The 19,009-nt window shown below is 38.5% G+C and overlaps 1 protein-coding gene and 1 non-coding gene across 11 annotated transcripts in view; both read right to left on the bottom strand.

The window, feature by feature from the left end:
* The window catches only part of PPFIA2 (PTPRF interacting protein alpha 2), a 516,618-nt gene extending 498,965 nt beyond the window's left edge, over window positions 1-17,653 (bottom strand). For 9 of the 10 annotated variants that reach the window (XM_066257574.1, XM_066257566.1, XM_066257572.1 and 6 more), the window contains exons 1-2: window positions 16,764-16,984; window positions 12,015-12,265 (exon numbers count right to left, since the gene is read on the bottom strand). In XM_066257574.1, the coding sequence (XP_066113671.1) occupies window positions 12,015-12,263 (249 nt within the window). In that variant the 5' untranslated portion in view covers window positions 12,264-12,265; window positions 16,764-16,984. Of the gene's footprint in view, window positions 1-12,014; window positions 12,266-16,763; window positions 16,985-17,565 lie in introns of those variants that run through there. The other variant, XM_066257567.1, reaches the window with a different exon arrangement.
* TRNAG-CCC (transfer RNA glycine (anticodon CCC)) lies at window positions 8,781-8,856 on the bottom strand. Its single transcript has one exon. It is a non-coding gene; the product is annotated as a tRNA-Gly (tRNA).
* Window positions 17,654-19,009: the final 1,356 nt, after the last annotated feature.

Here is a 19,009-nt window from a genome sequence, read left to right as displayed (position 1 = left end):
CTGGTGCCTTGGACAATCTTCAGGGCAGCAGGGGCAGGTATCTCTCAGGAATAGCTGGGACCTGGCATCTCTGAATTGTCTGTAAATGTCTGTGAAAATACTCCCTGTTTTCTTAGGATACAAAGTAAAGATTAAAGATTGGTGAACTAAGTTTCTAATTGATTTATAGGCCTTGACTTTTCACAGTAAACCCTGTTGTAGCTAGGCTTTTACAAACAACTATTGTGATTTAAATTCCTCTAATTGTCAGGTCCCTCCCCAATGTAAGCTTTCCCAGAAATTCCTGCAAAGGTAAACCTTTCACTGCATTTCATAGTAAAGGCCAGGGAGCCATGAAGTGAGAAGAGCAAGCAGATTAACAACTTCCTAACTGTTACATATCTCCTACTTATTACAACTAAAAAGTTACTATTAGTGAAGCCAAATTTCTAACTTTTGGGCTCCCCTATCAGGTTTACATAAAGATAACTCTGGGCCCTGGCCAGTTGACTCAGTGGTACAGCATTGGCCCAGTGTGTCAAAGTCCCAGGTTCAATTCCTGGCCAGGGCACACAGGAGAAGTGTCTAACTGCTTCTCCATCCATCCCCCTCTCCTTCCTCTCTATTTCCCTTTTCTTCCCGCAACCAAGGCTCCATTGGAGCAAAGTTGGTGTGAGTGCTTAGGATGGCTCCATGGCCTCCGCCTCAGGCACTAGAATGGTAGAATGGCTCCAGCTGCAATGGAGCAACGTCCCAGTTGGGCAGAGCATCACCCCCTGGTGGGCATGCTGGGTGGATTCTGGTTGGGCGCATGCAGGATTCTGACTGCCCTCTTGCTCCTAACTTTGGAAAAATACCAAGAAAAAAATAAAAATAAAAATAAATAAAGATACTCTGAGCATGCTCCCCTTTTGAAGGTCCCATTTGCTCTTCACAAAATCACTAACTTTTATTTTGACATTGGAAAATATATAACTTGCTTGATTCATATATGCAGGACATCTCAAGCCACAGCTGTTGTTTTTTAGACTTTGACTCTATAATCTTCAACTTCTAGAGAAAGCAAACACATCATACTCTTCGATTGTTTTCCCTGAAGCTCTTCTCATTTAGCTAAACTGAATGGGAATGACCCACCCCAGCCTTCATACAAGGAAGGGTAGATTATGCACAGCAAGCCAACAGCTGTGGCAAATAAACTCCATTTCTCTTCCAACTTTACCACCTCTAACTGTGTAGAATCTTAAAATGGAGTTTGAGGTAATGCAGGACTTATTAGTTGGACTATATCTTAGCACCTCCTACAAGTAAAGTCTTTCCCCTCTCTTATTTAGCCTTCCATCAAGCAGAAAGAAAGAATCCCATTTTAATATGTGGATACTTAAATAAAACATTGTATGGCATCATGGGTGTATACAGAAATGTTAGATATTGCTATTATGTATCTTAACTTTATTATTTAACATTTAAAGAGTCGCTAGATGAGGAGTTGCCCATATGAAAAAAACTTAGAGAAAAAAAACAAAATAATTTAGAAAACCAAGATAACAGAGTAGGTGTTTTGTTTTGTTGGCAATAATCACAGTGTTAAATTAGGCAGTGAATTTTAATAAAACAAAGCAACTGCAGTTGTCGATTGGTTACTGATAACTTGATTTTAAGTAGTGAATTAGAGAGAAAGCCCGATGGCATTTGTCCAATGAGAGAATAGAAGGTGAAGAAATTGAGACGATAAGGACAGACAAGTTGGGAAATAAGTTTATGGGTAGCTGTGCAGAGATAGTGTTTTGTTTTTGTTATGATTGACATTGTATCTGCTATCATTTTACATTTAAAGAACAGATTTTAATACATTATTCAAAAAGCTAGTTGTGTGTGTGTGTGTATGTGTATGTGTATGAGAGAGAGAGAAAGAAACTGAAGATACTAGAGACAGAGAAAAAAATAATTTAAGGGAGATCAAGGTTTTAGAATGAAGTATAGTATTTATTTGTCCTAAGCAGAAAAAGCAATGCTTAGGATTGTAGAATGTTTGCCCTGGCTGGATAGCTTGGTTGGTTAGAGCATCACTCCAAAGCACAGAGCTTGCTGGTTCGATCCCGGTCAGGGCACATACAGGAACAGATCAATGTTCCTGTCTCTCTCTCTTTTTCACTCCCTTCTTCTCTCTCTAAAATCAATAAATAAAAATTTCAAATAAAATAAAATGAGGTTTTATGCAAAAAAGATTATAGAACATAAGTGAAAAAAGACAGTTATCAGTGCTAATAAATGTAAAATGGTGCTAAAAAAGATAAAATGGTAAGTGAGAAAAGAATGTATACAACTAGCCTTGGAAAGAAATGGTTATAGAGGATTAAGGACATAGGAATTTCTAGATAAATAATTAATAGCACTGCTTGGCACAAAGATGTAAGGGGCATGAAGAATGAAAACGGATCAATAGATGTGAAAAATATATATCCATTGGTAGCATCTAGGAATACATTTTTAGAAGAATGGTGATAATGGAAATCTGATTGTAAGGTTTAAAAAAATATCTAAATAAAGAGAAACAAAAAGATATAAATAATGAAAAGTAAAAGCTGCAGGTGAACACCATTTCATTTGGCCAGGGGAAAAAATACCTAACTGATAGAAAGAAAAACACATTAAGAAAGTGAAATGACTAGCAAAAGATGCATTATCTTTCTGACAGGAGCAAGGGATAAAATGCTTAGTATGGTGGCATTAGGTTTCCCTGAAAAGCAAGCGGCTCACTCCATATGTTATCTTCTCAACACAAGAGGAAGAAATGTTGTTTGACTTCATCTAAAGGCACGTGATAGTGGCCTTTGAGGAAGGAGAGGATTTGGGAAGACTTAAAGAGTGTAGTTAAGCATTTTTTAAAAATATATAAATAAGTAAATAAATAAATAAAAGGACTTGTAAAATTTGATAAAGATTTTGGAAAGTAAGGATTTTAGTGCTTCTTAATGCGTGCGAGTGTTCATTATTACCCAGTACCGTTCTGCAGTTAAGACTAGCTAAGAATAATGATGATAATGTCTATGGCAATAATAACAGCACCAATAGCTGCATTTAACATTTATTGAGCATGTACTATCTATGAGACATTGAACTGATCATTTCACATGTTCCAGCTCATTTATTTCTCAGAATGATATTACTAGGCAGGTTCTATCATTATCTGAATTAACTACTTTGACCAAGGTTACTGAGCTAGTAAGCAGCAAGCAAGCCGAAAAGACACCCAGGTCGTGAGCCTCCAGAATAAAAGTGACTTCAGTCACTCTCAGCAAGTTTCACTTGAATATTTTGCATTTTAAAATGTCAAAATATAAACATATCCCTCTTCTCTACAAATAGCCTCTTTTAATTTAATTCCTATTCAGGTGTATACTGGAACATCCCAGTTTATGAAAAATACTTTCTGACATTTTATAATGTTCAGAGATTTTGAAGCACGTACGTATACCTCCTTTCAATCAGTCCTAAGGGAAGATATTATTTCTTCTTCCAATTAAGGAAACAGAGTTTCAGAGAAGTCAGGTTGTTTCCCACTGGTTCCTCAGTTAGTAAGTGGAAGGACTCCAATTCTAATTCAGATCTTCTGACCCAAGTCCAAAGTTCATTACCAATCCATGTTTCTTCTTTCTCTTCAGATTCTTTCCATTTTTATTGTCTCTATTAGATTCGAGATTCATAATCTAATTTTAAATTCCTCATTTTACTAAAACTCTTACATTATCATGACAAACTTTCCCTAACATAAGGATGGCCCAAGTTACTCTTTTAGCGTAGAGTACACAGTATTATTTTAGCAATAGACCAGTTGTGCTTATCATTCCTCCCTGTAATTTTGCCATGTAATTTTGTATTTCTTTCCACTTTGTTTTCAGTCTTAGCCAAGTGATATTACCAAAAAATATCCAAGAAGAAACTCTTTTTTATTTAGTGAGAGACATGGAGGCAGAGAGACATATTCCCACATGCAACCTGATGGGATTCATCCGGCAAGCCACTATGGGACAATGCTCTGCCCATCTGGGATCAATGCTCCATTGTTCAGGCAACAAAGCTATTTTAGTGCCTGAGGCAAGGCCATAGAGCCAACCTCAGCACCCAGGTCAACTTGTTCAAATCATTTGAACCATGGCTGTGGGGAGAGGGGGGCAGAGTGGAGAAACAGATATTTGCTTACCCTGTGTGCCCTGACTTGGAATCAAACCTGGGACTTCTACACGCTGGGCTGACACTCTACCACCCAGCCAGCTGGCCAGGTCCCCAAGAAGAAACTTAAGGAGCACTTGCTGGTTTCTGCTTTGCTCTTACTCCCTTGCCATGGCCATGAATAATCTGGCCTATGCTTAGAGTTGAGTGACTGCAGTTGGTCTAACTAAGACCATCTACATCAGACAATGCCAGGATAGCTAACTGAGCTAACCTTTAGCCAACCAGTGGCATGTGAGCCCAGCCAAGATCAACTGACCCAAATAAAGATCAGCTGAATTTCATGAACCTATCATGTTGCATAACACTAAGATGTTGTGGCCTGACCATGTGGTGGCGCAGCGGATAGAGCATCGGACTGGGATGCGGAGGACCCAGGTTCAGAACCTTGAGGTCATCAGCTTGAGCGCGGGCTCATCTGGTTTAAGCAAGGTTCACCAGCTTGAGCCCAAGGTCGTTGGCTTGAGCAAGGGATCACTTTGTCTGCTGGAGAACCCCAGTCAAGGCACATATGAGGAAGCAATCAATGAACAACTAAGGTGCCGCAACAAAGAATTGAGGCTTCTCATCTCTCTCCCTTCCTGTCTGTCTGTTCCTATCTGTCCCTCTGTCTCCCTCTGTCTCTGTCACAAAAAAACAACACTGAGATGTTGTGTTGCTTGTCACGCGACTTTATTTTAGCAATAGGTGGTTAATGCAATGAGTGTTGTGCAATCTCTCCTAAATCAAACATCAAAATAACATTTTTTCATTATTACTTTACCATGTCACCAGTTCACTCAAAATTCTACTGATCGTCCTGTCTACACACTCCTGTCCTTAGCTGTCACCACACATATGAACAATCCACACTTCTCTATTGCCACTATATAAAACTTCATTCCTACCTTACAACCCTTCAATAAACAAATCTGTTATTTGTTCTCTTTATTTAATTTCTATTTAGTCTTCTTTAAGAAAAGAAAAGAAATACTGCTTGCTCATCAGTCTTCTTTATGATAATTAGGAAACCCCAAGCCTAACCTAGAAAGTAGAGTATAGACTAAATTTGTCTCCCCCAAGTGTCCTTGAGTGGGATCCTAGGCAAAAGCCTACCACCCAACATGGAACACTCTTGAGTTATTTCCAACCTTTTCTTAAAAAGAACTCTCTAAAATCACTTTCCACATAAAACTTTCTGTAGTCAATCACAATCAATATTATATCTCAAATATTTTCAGTACTTCTATAATTTTCTTGGACTATATTAATTTGGATTCATTTACATATATTTTTGCTTGGCAACTCTATTTTCTAAATTAATCTGGGAACCAAATTATATCCCTTTTCTCTTATTCCCTTTACAAACATATGTAACAATTTAACAATACACAGAAGGCCCTTAATGTTTGTTAAAATAAGTGATAAAATAAATTTTATACTTTCATATGTTATTATTTGGAATGGAAATCTCACAGACTTTAATTTTTTTTCTTGTGATAGGGACAACAAGAGACAGAGAGAAAGAGACAGATAGGGACAGACAGCCAGGAAGGGAGGGAGATGAGAAACAACTCTTTGTTGCAACACTTTAGTTGTTCATTGATTGCTTTCTCATATGTGCCTTGATGGGGGGCTCCAGCAGACAGAGTGACCCCTTGCTCAAGCCAGCGACCTCGGGCTCAAGCTGGTGAGCCTTACTCAAACCAGATGAGCCTGTGCTCAAGCTGGTGACCTGGGGGTTTCAAACCTGTGTCTTCCACATCCTAGTGAAATGCTCTTACCACTGTGCCACTGCCTAGTCAGGCTCTCTAAATATTATTAATAAGCATATTAGCAATTAACAAATATTTTCTCTGATTTAAAAAATGTTAGACTATTAATATTTCTAGTAAACTGTTCTAATGCTGATTGACATATATATATTTATTTATTTATATATTTATATCATATATAGTTTATATTTTGGCATTCTGGATAAAACAAATACAAGTATTTTCATATTTAATTATTTACAAATAAATTAGTTTTTAATTATACTAATACTTACATTATTTTCTTTAATCATTATAAACTACCAGTGAGGTATTAATATTAACCCCTTTTTGTAGCATGGAAATCTGACATCCTGACAAGTTGATGATGTTGGTAGAATCACAATACAAACCAGATCTTTCTATTTCAAGTTTACTGCTCTTTTTATCTCAAGATACATATACTTTTAGTTCTGTTTTTACTTTATTATTATTATCTTTAATTGAGAGGAGGGGAGATAAGATAGTAAGGCAGACTCCCACATGCTCACCAACTGGGACCTACCAGGCAACCCCATCTGGGGCCAATGCTCAAGTACCAAGCTCTTTTTTAGCCATCCTCAGCTCCCAAGGCCACACTGGAACCAATCAAGTGACTGGCTACAGGAGGGGAAGAGGGAGAGAAGGGGGAGAGGGAGGAGGAGAGAAGCAGATTGTCACTTCTCCTGTATTCCCTGATGAACTCAGGATGTCCGCACCACAGGCAAAGCTCTATCCAGTAAGGCAATCAGTCAGGGCAGCTCTGATTTTACTTTAAAAGCACTTATGGTCCTGGCTGGTGGTTCATTACATAGAGCATTGCCTGGTGTATGGACATCCCAGGTTCGATTCTCATTTGGGGAAAATCAGAGGTGACCATCTGCTTCTCCACCTCCCCCTTCACTCCATTGCCCTCCAGCAGCCAGTGGCTCCATTGATTCTAGCATGGCCTGGGGTGCCGAGGAGCACATGAGCCTTAGGCACTGAAGATAGCTCAGTTGATTTGAGCTTCCACCTCAGAAGGAGGATGCTGGGTGGATTCTGGTCAGCGTACACAGGAGAGTATGCCTATTTCCCCTCTTGTTATCTTAAAAAAAAGAAAGAAAGAAAAGAAGAGAGGAAAGGGGAAGGAAGGAAAGAAGGAAAGAGAAGGGAAGGGAAGAGAGGGGAGGGGAGAGGAGGGGAAGGGGAAGGGAAGGGAAAGGAAAAAGAAGAGAAGAGAAGAGAAGAGAAGAGAAGAGAAGAGAAGAGAAGAGAAGAGAAGAGAAGAGAAGAGAAGAGAAGAGAAGAGAAGAAAAAAAGCACTTACTACTGGTACTCAACCAGTTCAGAGGGTTGTAGATGATTGACATATGTTCCTGTTCTCATGGAGTTTATAATCTAGGCTAGTAAGCAGGCATAATCAGATAACTTAATGATAATGTGGTAAACAATAAGGATAAGGAACACAAAGGAAATGTACTTGAGTGTTTAGAGAAGACTTCTGTGAAGATATAAAGTCTTGGCCGGGATGAGAGGAAGTCAGACAAAGCTACTGTGGAGGAACATTATGGGCAGAGAGATAAATATGCATTAAAAAGTCTGGAATAGATGAAGTTTGTGGGGACACTGCAAGCAGTGAAGAATAATCCAAGCAAAGAACATGACATATTTGCAACAGTGAAAATGTTAGGTCAGGGGTCCCCAAACTACGGCCCACGGGCCACATGCGGCCCCCTGAGGCCATTTATCTGGCCCCCCGCCCCACTTCCGGAAGGGGCACCTCTTTCATTGGTGGTCAGTGAGAGGAGCATAGTTCCCATTGAAATACTGGTCAGTTTGTTGATTTAAATTTACTTGTTCTTTATTTTAAATATTGTATTTGTTCCCGTTTTGTTTTTTTACTTTAAAATAAGATATGTGCAGTGTGCATAGGGATTTGTTCATAATTTTTTTTTATAGTCCGGCCCTCCAGTGGTCTGAGGGACAGTGAACTGGCCCCTTGTGTAAAAAGTTTGGGGACCCCTGTGTTAGGTGATAGGATGACAAAGAAGTTCAAGGCCAGGTGTAGAAAAACAGAAAATACAAAATAATAAAGAAATGTAAAAATTATTAAGAGATTAAAACCAGTATGGCCCAAAGGGTAGTAAATTAATAGATGAGGGAGAAAGCAGCATTTATGAGGAGAACTCTCAGGTGTCTGGGTGAGGAATTCAACAGATTTGATTGAGGAGTGGAAGACAGATGAAGACTGAGTTTGGGGTATACTAATTCTGAGGTTCTGTGGAACACTTAAATGCATCTATGTAAGATACAAAATTGAGTGTGTAGTTTAGAAAATTCAGGACTAGAGATGAGCAATAATTTAAAATTATAAGTCTTCTTTTCTTTTTTTTTAAGTTGGAGGAAGGGAGATAGTGAGATAGACTCCTGCATGTGCCTCAGACCAGGATCCACCTGGCATACCCCGTCTGGGGCTCATGCTGAATCTACTGAGTTATTTATTTTATTTTTTTCTTTTTCTGAAGCTGGAATGGGGAGAGACAGTCAGACAGACTCCCGCATGCGCCTGACCGGGATGCACCCGGCACACCCACCAGGGGCGAAGCTCTGCCCACCAGGGGGCGATGCTCTGCCCCTCCGGGGCGTTGCTCTGCCGAGACCAGAGCCACTCTAGTGCCTGGGGCAGAGGCCAAGGAGCCATCCCCAGCGCCCGGGCCATCTTTGCTCCAATGGAGCCTCAGCTGCAGGAGGGGAAGAGAGAGACAGAGAGGAAGGAGGGGGGGGATGGAGAAGCAAATGGGCGCTTCTCCTATGTGCCCTGGCCAGGAATCGAACCCAGGTCTCCCGCACGGGAGGCCGACGCTCTACTGCTGAGCCAACCGGCCAGGGCCTCTACTGAGTTATTTTTAACTCATAAGGCTGACCTTGGACCAACTGAGCTATCCTCAACACCTGGGGCTGATGCTCGAACCAATCGAGCCACTGGCTATGGGAGAGGAAGAGGGAGAGAAGAGGGAGGGGGAGAGAAGCAGATGGTTGCTTCTCTTGTGTGCCCTGACTGGGATATCCATACACTGGACTGACACTCTATCCATTGAGCCAACCAGCCAGGGCAAAAAATTATCAGTATTATCTAAACACATTTACATTCAATCACATAATGAAGAACTAAACACTATAGCTACAACACCCTTTATGTGGTTACGATTGTTAAAATCACTGCTGCTAGGCGAGTGATAGGTGAGAAAGAGACTAATGCAAAAAACTGACACATCAAAACCTGAAAGTATTATATAGATAACTTTTACAATGATGTGTTGTAAAATTTGACTCTGCTTTGAATTCTCTCCCATGTTTGCTAAAATAATTTTTATTTTTATGTTATTGTAGTAGATTTCAAGTTTATATGCTTATTTCTGCCTCAAAACTCACATTTATGGAAACCATGTTCTCCTTCAAGCTAAATGTCAAATGTGATGCCACCACACAATGTACATACATTATAAAATATTCAAAAAGACTCAAAGATACCAATTAAGAAGAATACTCTTCTATTACTTACATAAAACTTATATCCCTTAAAGTAAAGATTAGGTTATTCAAACTATGCTTTAAAGACATTGCAAGACCACCACTGTCCTAATAATCTGTAGATTACTAAGAATATTCAATATTTATAATAGTGAAATACAAAACAATATTGAAAAATGTGTTAAAGTATTTGTAAAAGGGATTGAAACTGTATGCCTCTAAACATTCAAGTTCATAATCCCTAGTATATAATTTTCAAACCTATACACTCTATAAACTGGTGTGTTATTTGTAAGTGTGTTACAACCTTGACTGATTGCAACATGAGACATTTATAGTCTTTATTTTTTCCATGCAATAGAAATGGTCACAGAATTCTCTTCAGATATGAAAATGCATTAATTATGGAGTGCTATCCAGAATCCTTCTGGAGGATTGTTCCATAATATACATTATATACATACAAGAATCTCAGGAAAATTCTGAACTCTAAAACACAAATTGTCTCAAGTGTTTCTGATACGAGATTGACTCAAATTCAAAACCTGAAATTTTGATCACATTATCAACTAGATATTCAACACAACTGAATTTCTAAAATTAAAAATTTTCATTTGTATACCTTTAAGAAGAGATTTATCTATATAATATCATTGTGTATGAAAACGTTTATAGTTTTTTTCTTTTTCCTCCAAAATATCTTGTTCTTCTATATTTTATTTATAGCATCCTTGTGAACAGATAGAGAAAAAGATTAAAAACCCAAACTATTCTTGATAAAGTTATAATCCAAATTGACATCATCAGGCTTAAATATAATATAAAATGATAAATGTAGAAAAGGTACACATAGACTCCTACACTCTGTACCAAAGAGTCAATTTCCAAGAAGAGTAGGGAAAAAGGGAACATAAGAAGCATTTATGCAACTCAGCTATAATCCTCATTCAATTACTGTCCCAGGACCTGCTGAAAGTATGTTGAACTTGTTCCCAAATAGAATACAATTCTAGGCTTCTTTAATGGAATGTTCTATCCAGAAAGAGAATGCTTGTCCCATTCTATGCTTGTCACAGAAAATAATAAATAGTATGATTGGTTCAGGGACTACACTTTAACAACAGCACTGACCAACTCAAATAATCCTAGTGAAGAATAGACATGATGGTGATCATTCTAGAACTTCTCTTATGAAGAACAGTTGCAAAGACTGAAATGTCTAGCTTGAAAAGTAAAATTCTTGGTGGAGATATTTGAAATGAATCAACTACAGTCACCAACAGGTGACAGTTACTGGAAACATTATTGTATCTCAAATCAGACAAGATTGGGCGCATTCAGGGTGGTATGGCCGTATCAAATCAAAACAAACTGACTGAAAATGAAAAGGACTGGACAGGAATTATCCATAAGTAAGGATATGGGATTATGCAAGGGGGATGTAGCAAAAGGTTATGATCTTTTCTATTCCAAAAGTGATCAATATCTCAACATCACAGTGCATGTTAACAGTACAGTTTGGTTTATAATTTTATCAATTTTTATTATATAATTTTAATATTTATGAAGACATAATATTTACAAGATATAATTTCATGAAAAAAAAGTCAACTAACATTTACCACACTATACTTAAAGCAGAGGTCAATCAAACTTATGTTTTCAAGAAAAATGTAATGTTTTGGAAATGATTATTAAAAATCTCATTCATTTTGGGTATTTTGGCCATTAATAATTATAAAAAAATCTCATTCATATCCTCTGCTTTTTCTCACATTTAAAATAAACACAGTTATGCTATTCTTATATAAAAAATTAACTTTCATTACTAACTTTGTATATAAATAAGGTGAAAATACTTACAATATTATATTATTTTTATAAAATAAGATTCTTGACAAAAATATTCTAAAAATAATTCATCTAACAATTTTAAGTTTGTGAGAATAGGGCTGAACTCTTGCCATTTTTCTAATATACAAAATAATTTATTTAAGAAAGAAACTTGTTGAATGTTTTTTGAGTAGAGATGGTACTCCCTCAATAACTCTAGGAATTTTTTTTATCACACATTATGCATTTTTAAAGGAAAACGAAAAATAGACTGTAGGCTTCCAAACTATCATGACTTCCAAAGACAGAATGAAGAGTGCATACTTCCGAATGGCATGATTCTAATTAAAAATCAAGGAAGAGAAAATGAACTCTTCCCATATATTCTGGTGATTAGAAGCTGATCAACAGGTGATTCTTTACCCACACCAAAACATACAGATAAAATAAAAATAAAATTAAAAAAAAAAACACCAGATAGGAACTCATGCTTCACAGTTTTCATCACCAATGTACCGCAATTTTCTTTGAGGCAAGGTTGCATGTAAATTAATTATTCTTAATTTTTTCTCACCAAAATTTGCATATTTTAAAGGGAAAAATAATTACAAGAATGGGAATAAAGCGATACCTTATCCCATTTTCAACTGCAATGGGAAGAACAAACGTTACCAGGAAGCATACCTGTGGCAGGGCTGAATTGAGCTGTCTCTGAAGCGAATCTCTGTCATAGATGACATCCTGCAGTCTTTGCTGGGCTAGTGAAAGACTTTCTTGGGTCTCCCGAAGCGTGTCTAGAAGACGGTCCCTTTCATCTAGCATATTCACCATCAGCTGCTCAAAATGGGAGTCAGAGTCCGAGCCACTGCTTTGGGACCCCCTTTGGCTCATCGGGGTGTCCTCATTAATCGTGGGCATCACTTCACACATCATTGCTTAAAGAAAGTAAAGGGAAGGGAAGTCTTAGTAAAAAAATGGTTCCAATAATGCTGCCTGGCCCTCAACTCACCAAATGCTCTGCAGCTCATTAGCCTAATTATCTCTTTTTTCCCTTATTCACTACCCCAACTCCTAAATATTATTTACCTCAATGAAAACTGATTCATTGACTTCCTCAAACCAACAAGCTTTCTCTTTTAATGGAACAGCTTGGTTTCACCTACTGCTTAAAGTTGTTTTTTTTTTTCTTTAATGATTTATCCCACCTAATTCAATTTATAGTAACATGTTATTACACTTAGTAATTGATCACCTTTCTTCCCCTGTAAGTTTACAAATCCCTTAATGCTAATACTTCCATGTTACCTTTATTTGTTATATTGTTAATTACAAATACAGTCTCTGGCACTTACTGGGTGGGCAGTAAATTATTTTTAAACATCTAAAATAATTTAATGAGTTAATGTTCCAGTTTTTTTTTTTTAAGGAAAATCCACAGATAGTTAATATTCTGTTTATAGAATAACCAGGTTTTACTTTTTAATTTTATCAACAGATTATTTTCATATCAATTTAATGCTTCTTGACTTTACAACCCCTATTTTATTTTATTTTTATATGCCCTCCTCCTAAATTCCTGTGGTAATCTATACAATAAAGTAACTGAATTAGATATAAGCTTCATGAAATAGATTGAGGTTCATAAATTTGTTTAGGTTAATATACTTCTAATTGCACTTAATATTCTTTTGTTTCCTGTGAGCTGCATTGTCTGGTCTTCATCCAAACAATACAAACTAACACTCTTTCAAATATTCCACAAAACAGATGCCATAAATTACATTAGCTAATGTAGTAACTTCACATCTCAGCTGCTAATCTGAGGCTCCCAGTCATGAAATAAATGAACTGCTCAGGATATTTTTTAAATCATTTATTAATTGGATTTAAAATAGACAGCACAGGCATTAGGGTGTAACAGTGATCTATTGTGTAGCATTTTAATGATCAGAAAGTATATCATTTTCTCTTTTATCCTTTATCTTATATTTAAAAAAGAATCAAACACATCTCAATTTTAGTTGTTGTATTGAATGGAGGCCAGGAGCTATTAATTAGAGGGCTTGGTTTCATAGGAGGCTGATGAGGAAGGAGAAAGGGTGATTTGGCTGTTGATGCTAAAGTATTCTTTGGTTTTATAATGCAAGGTCAGTTCATTTTTCTGCCTACATATTCCTGTTCTTGGGGAAAATGTTAATGGTGATATTTTCAAATAAAATGTCAGGACTTAACAGCTCAACAGTTAATTAGTCTTCATGTGATTCTTCATAAAAATTGAATTGAGAGAAATTCAGTTTTCTGTAAATGATCTGGTCAGAGCTCACTGAAAACTAGGAGAAACTTTCAGAAAGATAAGAAGCAAGTACTTTTATGACTGACATCATATGTAAAAAATTTATGGAGGGTGATTTTTAGAATAATTCTAAGATAATACTTTGAATTATTGTTCATTATTCAAAACAGTGGGCTACCTGAAGGTAAAAATTTGACTTGTTCAGTTTCTTATTCATCCTAAAATAAATAACAGGATAGATGCACAGGATGTATTAATGTATACATATGTATGCACACATACATTGTTACTATTATTAAATATTTAATAATGAAAATACAATATTTTTTGTTTTATAATTTTAAATTTTATTCAAACACTATTACAAATATGGGAAATTAAGGACACTCTTTGCTAACTGCAACAAATTTTCTTTACATTGATTGAAAATAAATTGCAAAACAAAAACCTGTCCCACCACATTTGAATATTTAAAACAATTAGTTCACTTGCCATGCGTGAAATACACACACTGAACAGCTGTGTCATTCTGAGAAATCACTACCAAGGGCCAATGTGTTTTGTTGTTATTTGTTTTGATTTTCTTTTTTATTTGACATTTGAGATTATAACAAAATACTGGAAGAGGAAATGGTAGCCTTGTGGCAGTTTGTGCCAAAACACTCGCAAGGTTTAAATTTTAGGTTTACTTAAACATTATTATATTTGTATTTTAAATTATATCCTTCTTGAAAGAAAGCCAATAGTCCATCTCCACTTGGAATTATAATAAATTTAAATTCCAAGAAAAAATATAACTTCAGTGATTACCTCTACTATAATTTGTTCTTGAATATACTACCCTAATTCTAGCAAACACTTGTCTTCACCATGGGACATTAGACATTCATAAACTTTAGGGTCTTAAATCAGTATAAAGCTGGTCTTTGATTTAATCCAAAGATGCTGTGATGAGAAGCGCCTTAAGGACTTAGAAAGTCTATTAAATCTACATTCAAGAGAACTTGATTCAATTTCACTCCTATAGCCTGTGAATCAGGAAAAGTCACCTTGCTGTTCAAAACTTTAGTTTTCTCTTCTGTAGAGTCAATTATCCATGCTTTAGAAAACACACACATGCACACACACACACACAAGACTGTTCTAAGGCTCTGGTAGTATACCTGATTAGGATCACACAGTAAATTAATAAAGGGCTATTATAAACTCAGAAATTTATTTCTGTTATAAAGTGACCAACATCATCTCTGCAGAAAAAAATATTTTGTTTGTAATTTATTCTGCTTCCATGCCTAAAGATCTAAATCCAGTCGGTACTCTGAACTTTCCAAATACAATTTAAAATCTGCTCATAAAAATTAGGGGATATTTTATAGCTTCATATTCATTTTGAAATATGCCCTAATTTTTGTGAGCAGTATATGAAACTATGCAAATTTACTTAAGAAATAAAATGACTACATGCTATTTTTTTCACCAACATTCTACCCAAATAAGTGAGTCTAAACTATTATCAACAAAACCAGGGGGAAAAAATGTTCCACAAAAATTAAATCCATTTTCATAAATGGCCTTTTTAGCTTCTTACAAAATAACTAGATTCTGACTAATATAAATTACAAAATGCGTGGATAATTCTTAAAATATAACCTATTTCTTGAATGCACATTTTAGGTATTAAAGGCAATTAAAAATTTATATTCAGTGTAAAAGTTAAACACTCTCAGAGATGACATCTGAAGCAACTTGGACAGTTCAGAATGGTATGGTCATTCAATCTCTAGTACACTTCATCCTCATATACCACTTTCTTTTTAAAATTTTTTATTTATTGATTTTAGCACAAGAGGAAGGGACAGAGAGAGAGAGAGATAGGAACATAGATCTGTTCCTTTATGAGCCCTGACTAGGGATCAAACTGGCAACCTCTGTGCTTCCGGGTGATGCTCCAACCAACTGAACCATCTGGCCAGGGCTCATATATCACTTCTAACTTTTATACCGTTTTCAAAATTAAAAGTGCCTTGTATAGCATAATTCCTGAAAAACCAGGAAGGGAATACTAACAGTTTGCTTTGATATTTGCCTTTTTGTCTCCTCCTCCTCAAAGTCAGCTGGATACATAAATTATATTATGCTTTTCTAGATGTTGATGCCTTGTTTTTTAAATAGTAGTTAAGGTTTCAAGACCTAGTAGAGGTTATTTTGTTTATTTAAAAGGAAAAAAATAATAATCAACTTGGTTGGTTTAATTATCCCACTGCTTAAATTTAGCTTGAATAACTTTATACAAGAAAAACCATTTCCCTTAGCACATAACCTTGACTGTCTTCTAAATCTCTCAGATATCAAAATAAAAGTTTGAATACCCACTGGAGTCATTATGCAAAAGCTGTCAAGATCCAACGTGTGTGTCTTTCTTTTAACAATATATACCCTTCAAGCAGTACCTATTTAGATATAACAGTGCTATATAAGGCTTTATTTATTTTCTGTTAGTGAATCACTTTATTCAGGGAGATCACTAGGATTTAGAAGGTGAGTAGAGGTAAAGAAGAAATTATTTTTGGCAGTGTGTTTCTTTTGCAAAGATTTAGTCTTAAGAACTAACCTAGCTCCATTTCAGTTAATCCACAAAAAAAGTAATTCGGTGAGAGAAATCCTAGCCATTGTCTGATTACATTACATGAATATTCCTCCTCCTCTTTAACTCTTTGAAATCCCCTGTCCTCTGGAAATATTATCACCTCTAACGGAAGTATTTTGCACTTTCTTGACCCTAATGCATTTACAGACAGACTGCCAAAGAGCCAGCTCACCTCACATGGCTGGACAGTTATCTCTCAGCCACACCCCCCACCCCCTGAAGAAGTTGACTTCATAATTTCCACACTTAAAATTCCTCATGCTGCCGAACAGGAGAGAACCAAGTAGGGAAGAAGAGGTAGTAACAGAGGAGGAGGAATGGGAAGGGGGTGGAAAGCAAAAGGCACAGAGCAGTAATTGGCAAGGAGGAATTTGCATATCATCTTCCCTGGGGGCGGGGTGGGGCCGGGGGTGGGGAGGAAAATAAATAAATAAATAAATAAATAATAAATAAAGCGGTAGGAAACCATGTAACTCAAATACAGTTTTTGTACCTAATGTCAGTAATTTCGGGTCCTGCTTCTTCAGTTGATCAATGACAACCGCAGTCTCGGGCTCGACAGAGGGGAGGCTCACGCCCGGCAGTCCTGGACCATCTCCCTGGCAACGGGAGGAGAAAGGCAGCTCAGACACCGGCGTGCCCCGGCGCCCTCGCGGGTGGCGCGGCAGCACCTCGGCATCCTCCCGCGGCTCCGCTCAGCAGCCCATCGGAAGGAGAAGCGTCCATCGGAAAAATGGCATATTACAAATTTTGCTTTGGGAAGCAGAGCTCGGCTCAGACCATTGTCAAAAGGAGGAGAGGGGGAGGCGTCTCTTAAAGCAGCAGCGGCCCGTTTGCGGGAGCCGGGGCTGGGGACGCGGGGCGGGCAGCCGGGGGCGGGGGCCTGGGTGGGACTTGTGGAAACTTAACCCAGCGGCGCTGCTCCCGGTCCGGTCCGCGGCCGGGCCACCCGGAGGGAATTCCGTCTGAACGTGAGCTCTGGGGGAAAGGAGTGAGCAGTATCTGGAAGGGAAGTTCTCTACCTCGTCCCCCCACCGGAGCCCCACCGGAGCCCCTCCGGAGTTTATGGATAACCTGGGGGAGGAAAGAAAAAGGAAGCGAGTCCCCGGGGGATCCAAGAAGCGGGACAGGTTCCCTCCTGGCCCCCATCCTCGTTCCGCGCTGCTGTGTCTCATTTCACTTAAAAGAGGCGCTTCTTCTCCCAAGAGGCAAGCAGTCCACCCCCCACGCCCAGTGCCTCCTCCCAGCCTCCTTGCAAGCCTCCTTGCTTGCATCAGTGGGCCGGGCGGACCAACCTGCTGGGAGCCGGTGTGGATGCTACAGCATCTTCTCTGCTCACTTTGCCTCGTGCTGTTGCTGCTGCGGCTCCTCCTCCTCCGTCTGTCTCCCCACCTCCTCCTCCTCCTTGGCAGCCGCCACCTCCTCTTCCTCTGGAACAAGGGCTTCCCCTGGAAGCTGCTGCAGTGGTTTCCACCGGCCCTTAAATAAATTCTGAAGTAATCACGTCTTTGCTCTCCTCCTCACGCACACGCGCTCGCGGATACACACAATTACCTACCCCAAAGCCGCTGCCGGGCTGCTGGGGCTCGCGCCGGCCCCAGTGCCCCCCCCCCCCCCCCCCCCCCCCCCGGCAAAGGCAAGAGCTGGGGATCGGCAGGTGTGGGAAGGGGGTGCTCTCCTCCTTGCTCTAGCCCCCCCCCCCACACACACACACACAATGGTCTTCGCAGGAAAGCGTGTGTTGACCTGCGCTACTGGGGAGGAGAATGGGCTTGGGCACCTTCTGGCTCTCCCGTCTCCAGTGCCTGTCATTTCTTGAAGCAGCATCTTTCTCCCAGGACTAGGGCATGATAGCCATGATTGTAAAGACCTGAGGCAAACCAGGGTGTGGTGGCATCTGTCACTTCTCATTACCTCTCCAGCACTTCTCCATTCATTGCTTTGGCGATGGGGACAGTATATTAAGTACTCCCTACCCTAGTAATTTTCAGCTTTGAGCAACGTCTGGTCTCCATAGTTCCAGTTCCTCTAGACCTACACATCCCTTTACCTATTCTCTTTTCCTCCTTCATTCATATAAACCCATTTTATCAGGGATAGAGAGGAAGCAAAAGACAAAATCAACACCTACTCTCAGCAAAAACGGAAATGCTTCAGTGAGGGAAATTCACATTCCTAGTTTTAGTGGAAAGAAAGAGGGCGTGCAGAATGGAATTGGGAGTAAGGTTAAGCATTAGGAATAATTTGGGAGTTAGTGCAAGTAACTTCAGGACATAGTGCAGGAAATCCTAAAGGTGTGTTTTACTTTTGTTTAAAGCAAAGAGTCACTAGCTAACTAAAGAAATAACATTCAAATACCAGCTATCTTAATTAAGTACACTATTCAAAAAACAGATCTTTGATTTGGAGGGTATCATTAAGTCGATTAGTGATTCCACAGTGAAGTGTGAAAACTACATGTATTTAACCCCTTCTTTTCTAGACTATTATTCAAACTCTGCATCACAAGATAACCCTATAAGGTTTACGTATAAAAGTAATGTGACGCCCTGGTGGGTTGCTCATTTGGTTAGAGCATTGTCCTGAGGCAGCAGAGATGCCAGTTTCATTATCGGTAAGGGCACATATAGGTGCAGCTTGATATTCCCGTCTCTCTCTCTCTCTCCCCCCCTTCTTCTCTCACTAAAATCAGTAAATAAGAATTTTTAAAAATATATTTTATAAAATAATGTGAAGATT

Source organism: Saccopteryx bilineata, chromosome 2, assembly GCF_036850765.1.
Source record: "Saccopteryx bilineata isolate mSacBil1 chromosome 2, mSacBil1_pri_phased_curated, whole genome shotgun sequence".
NCBI lineage: Eukaryota > Metazoa > Chordata > Mammalia > Chiroptera > Emballonuridae > Saccopteryx > Saccopteryx bilineata.
Note: the sequence above shows the minus strand (reverse complement) of the source record. Positions and strands in the feature narration are given on the sequence as shown.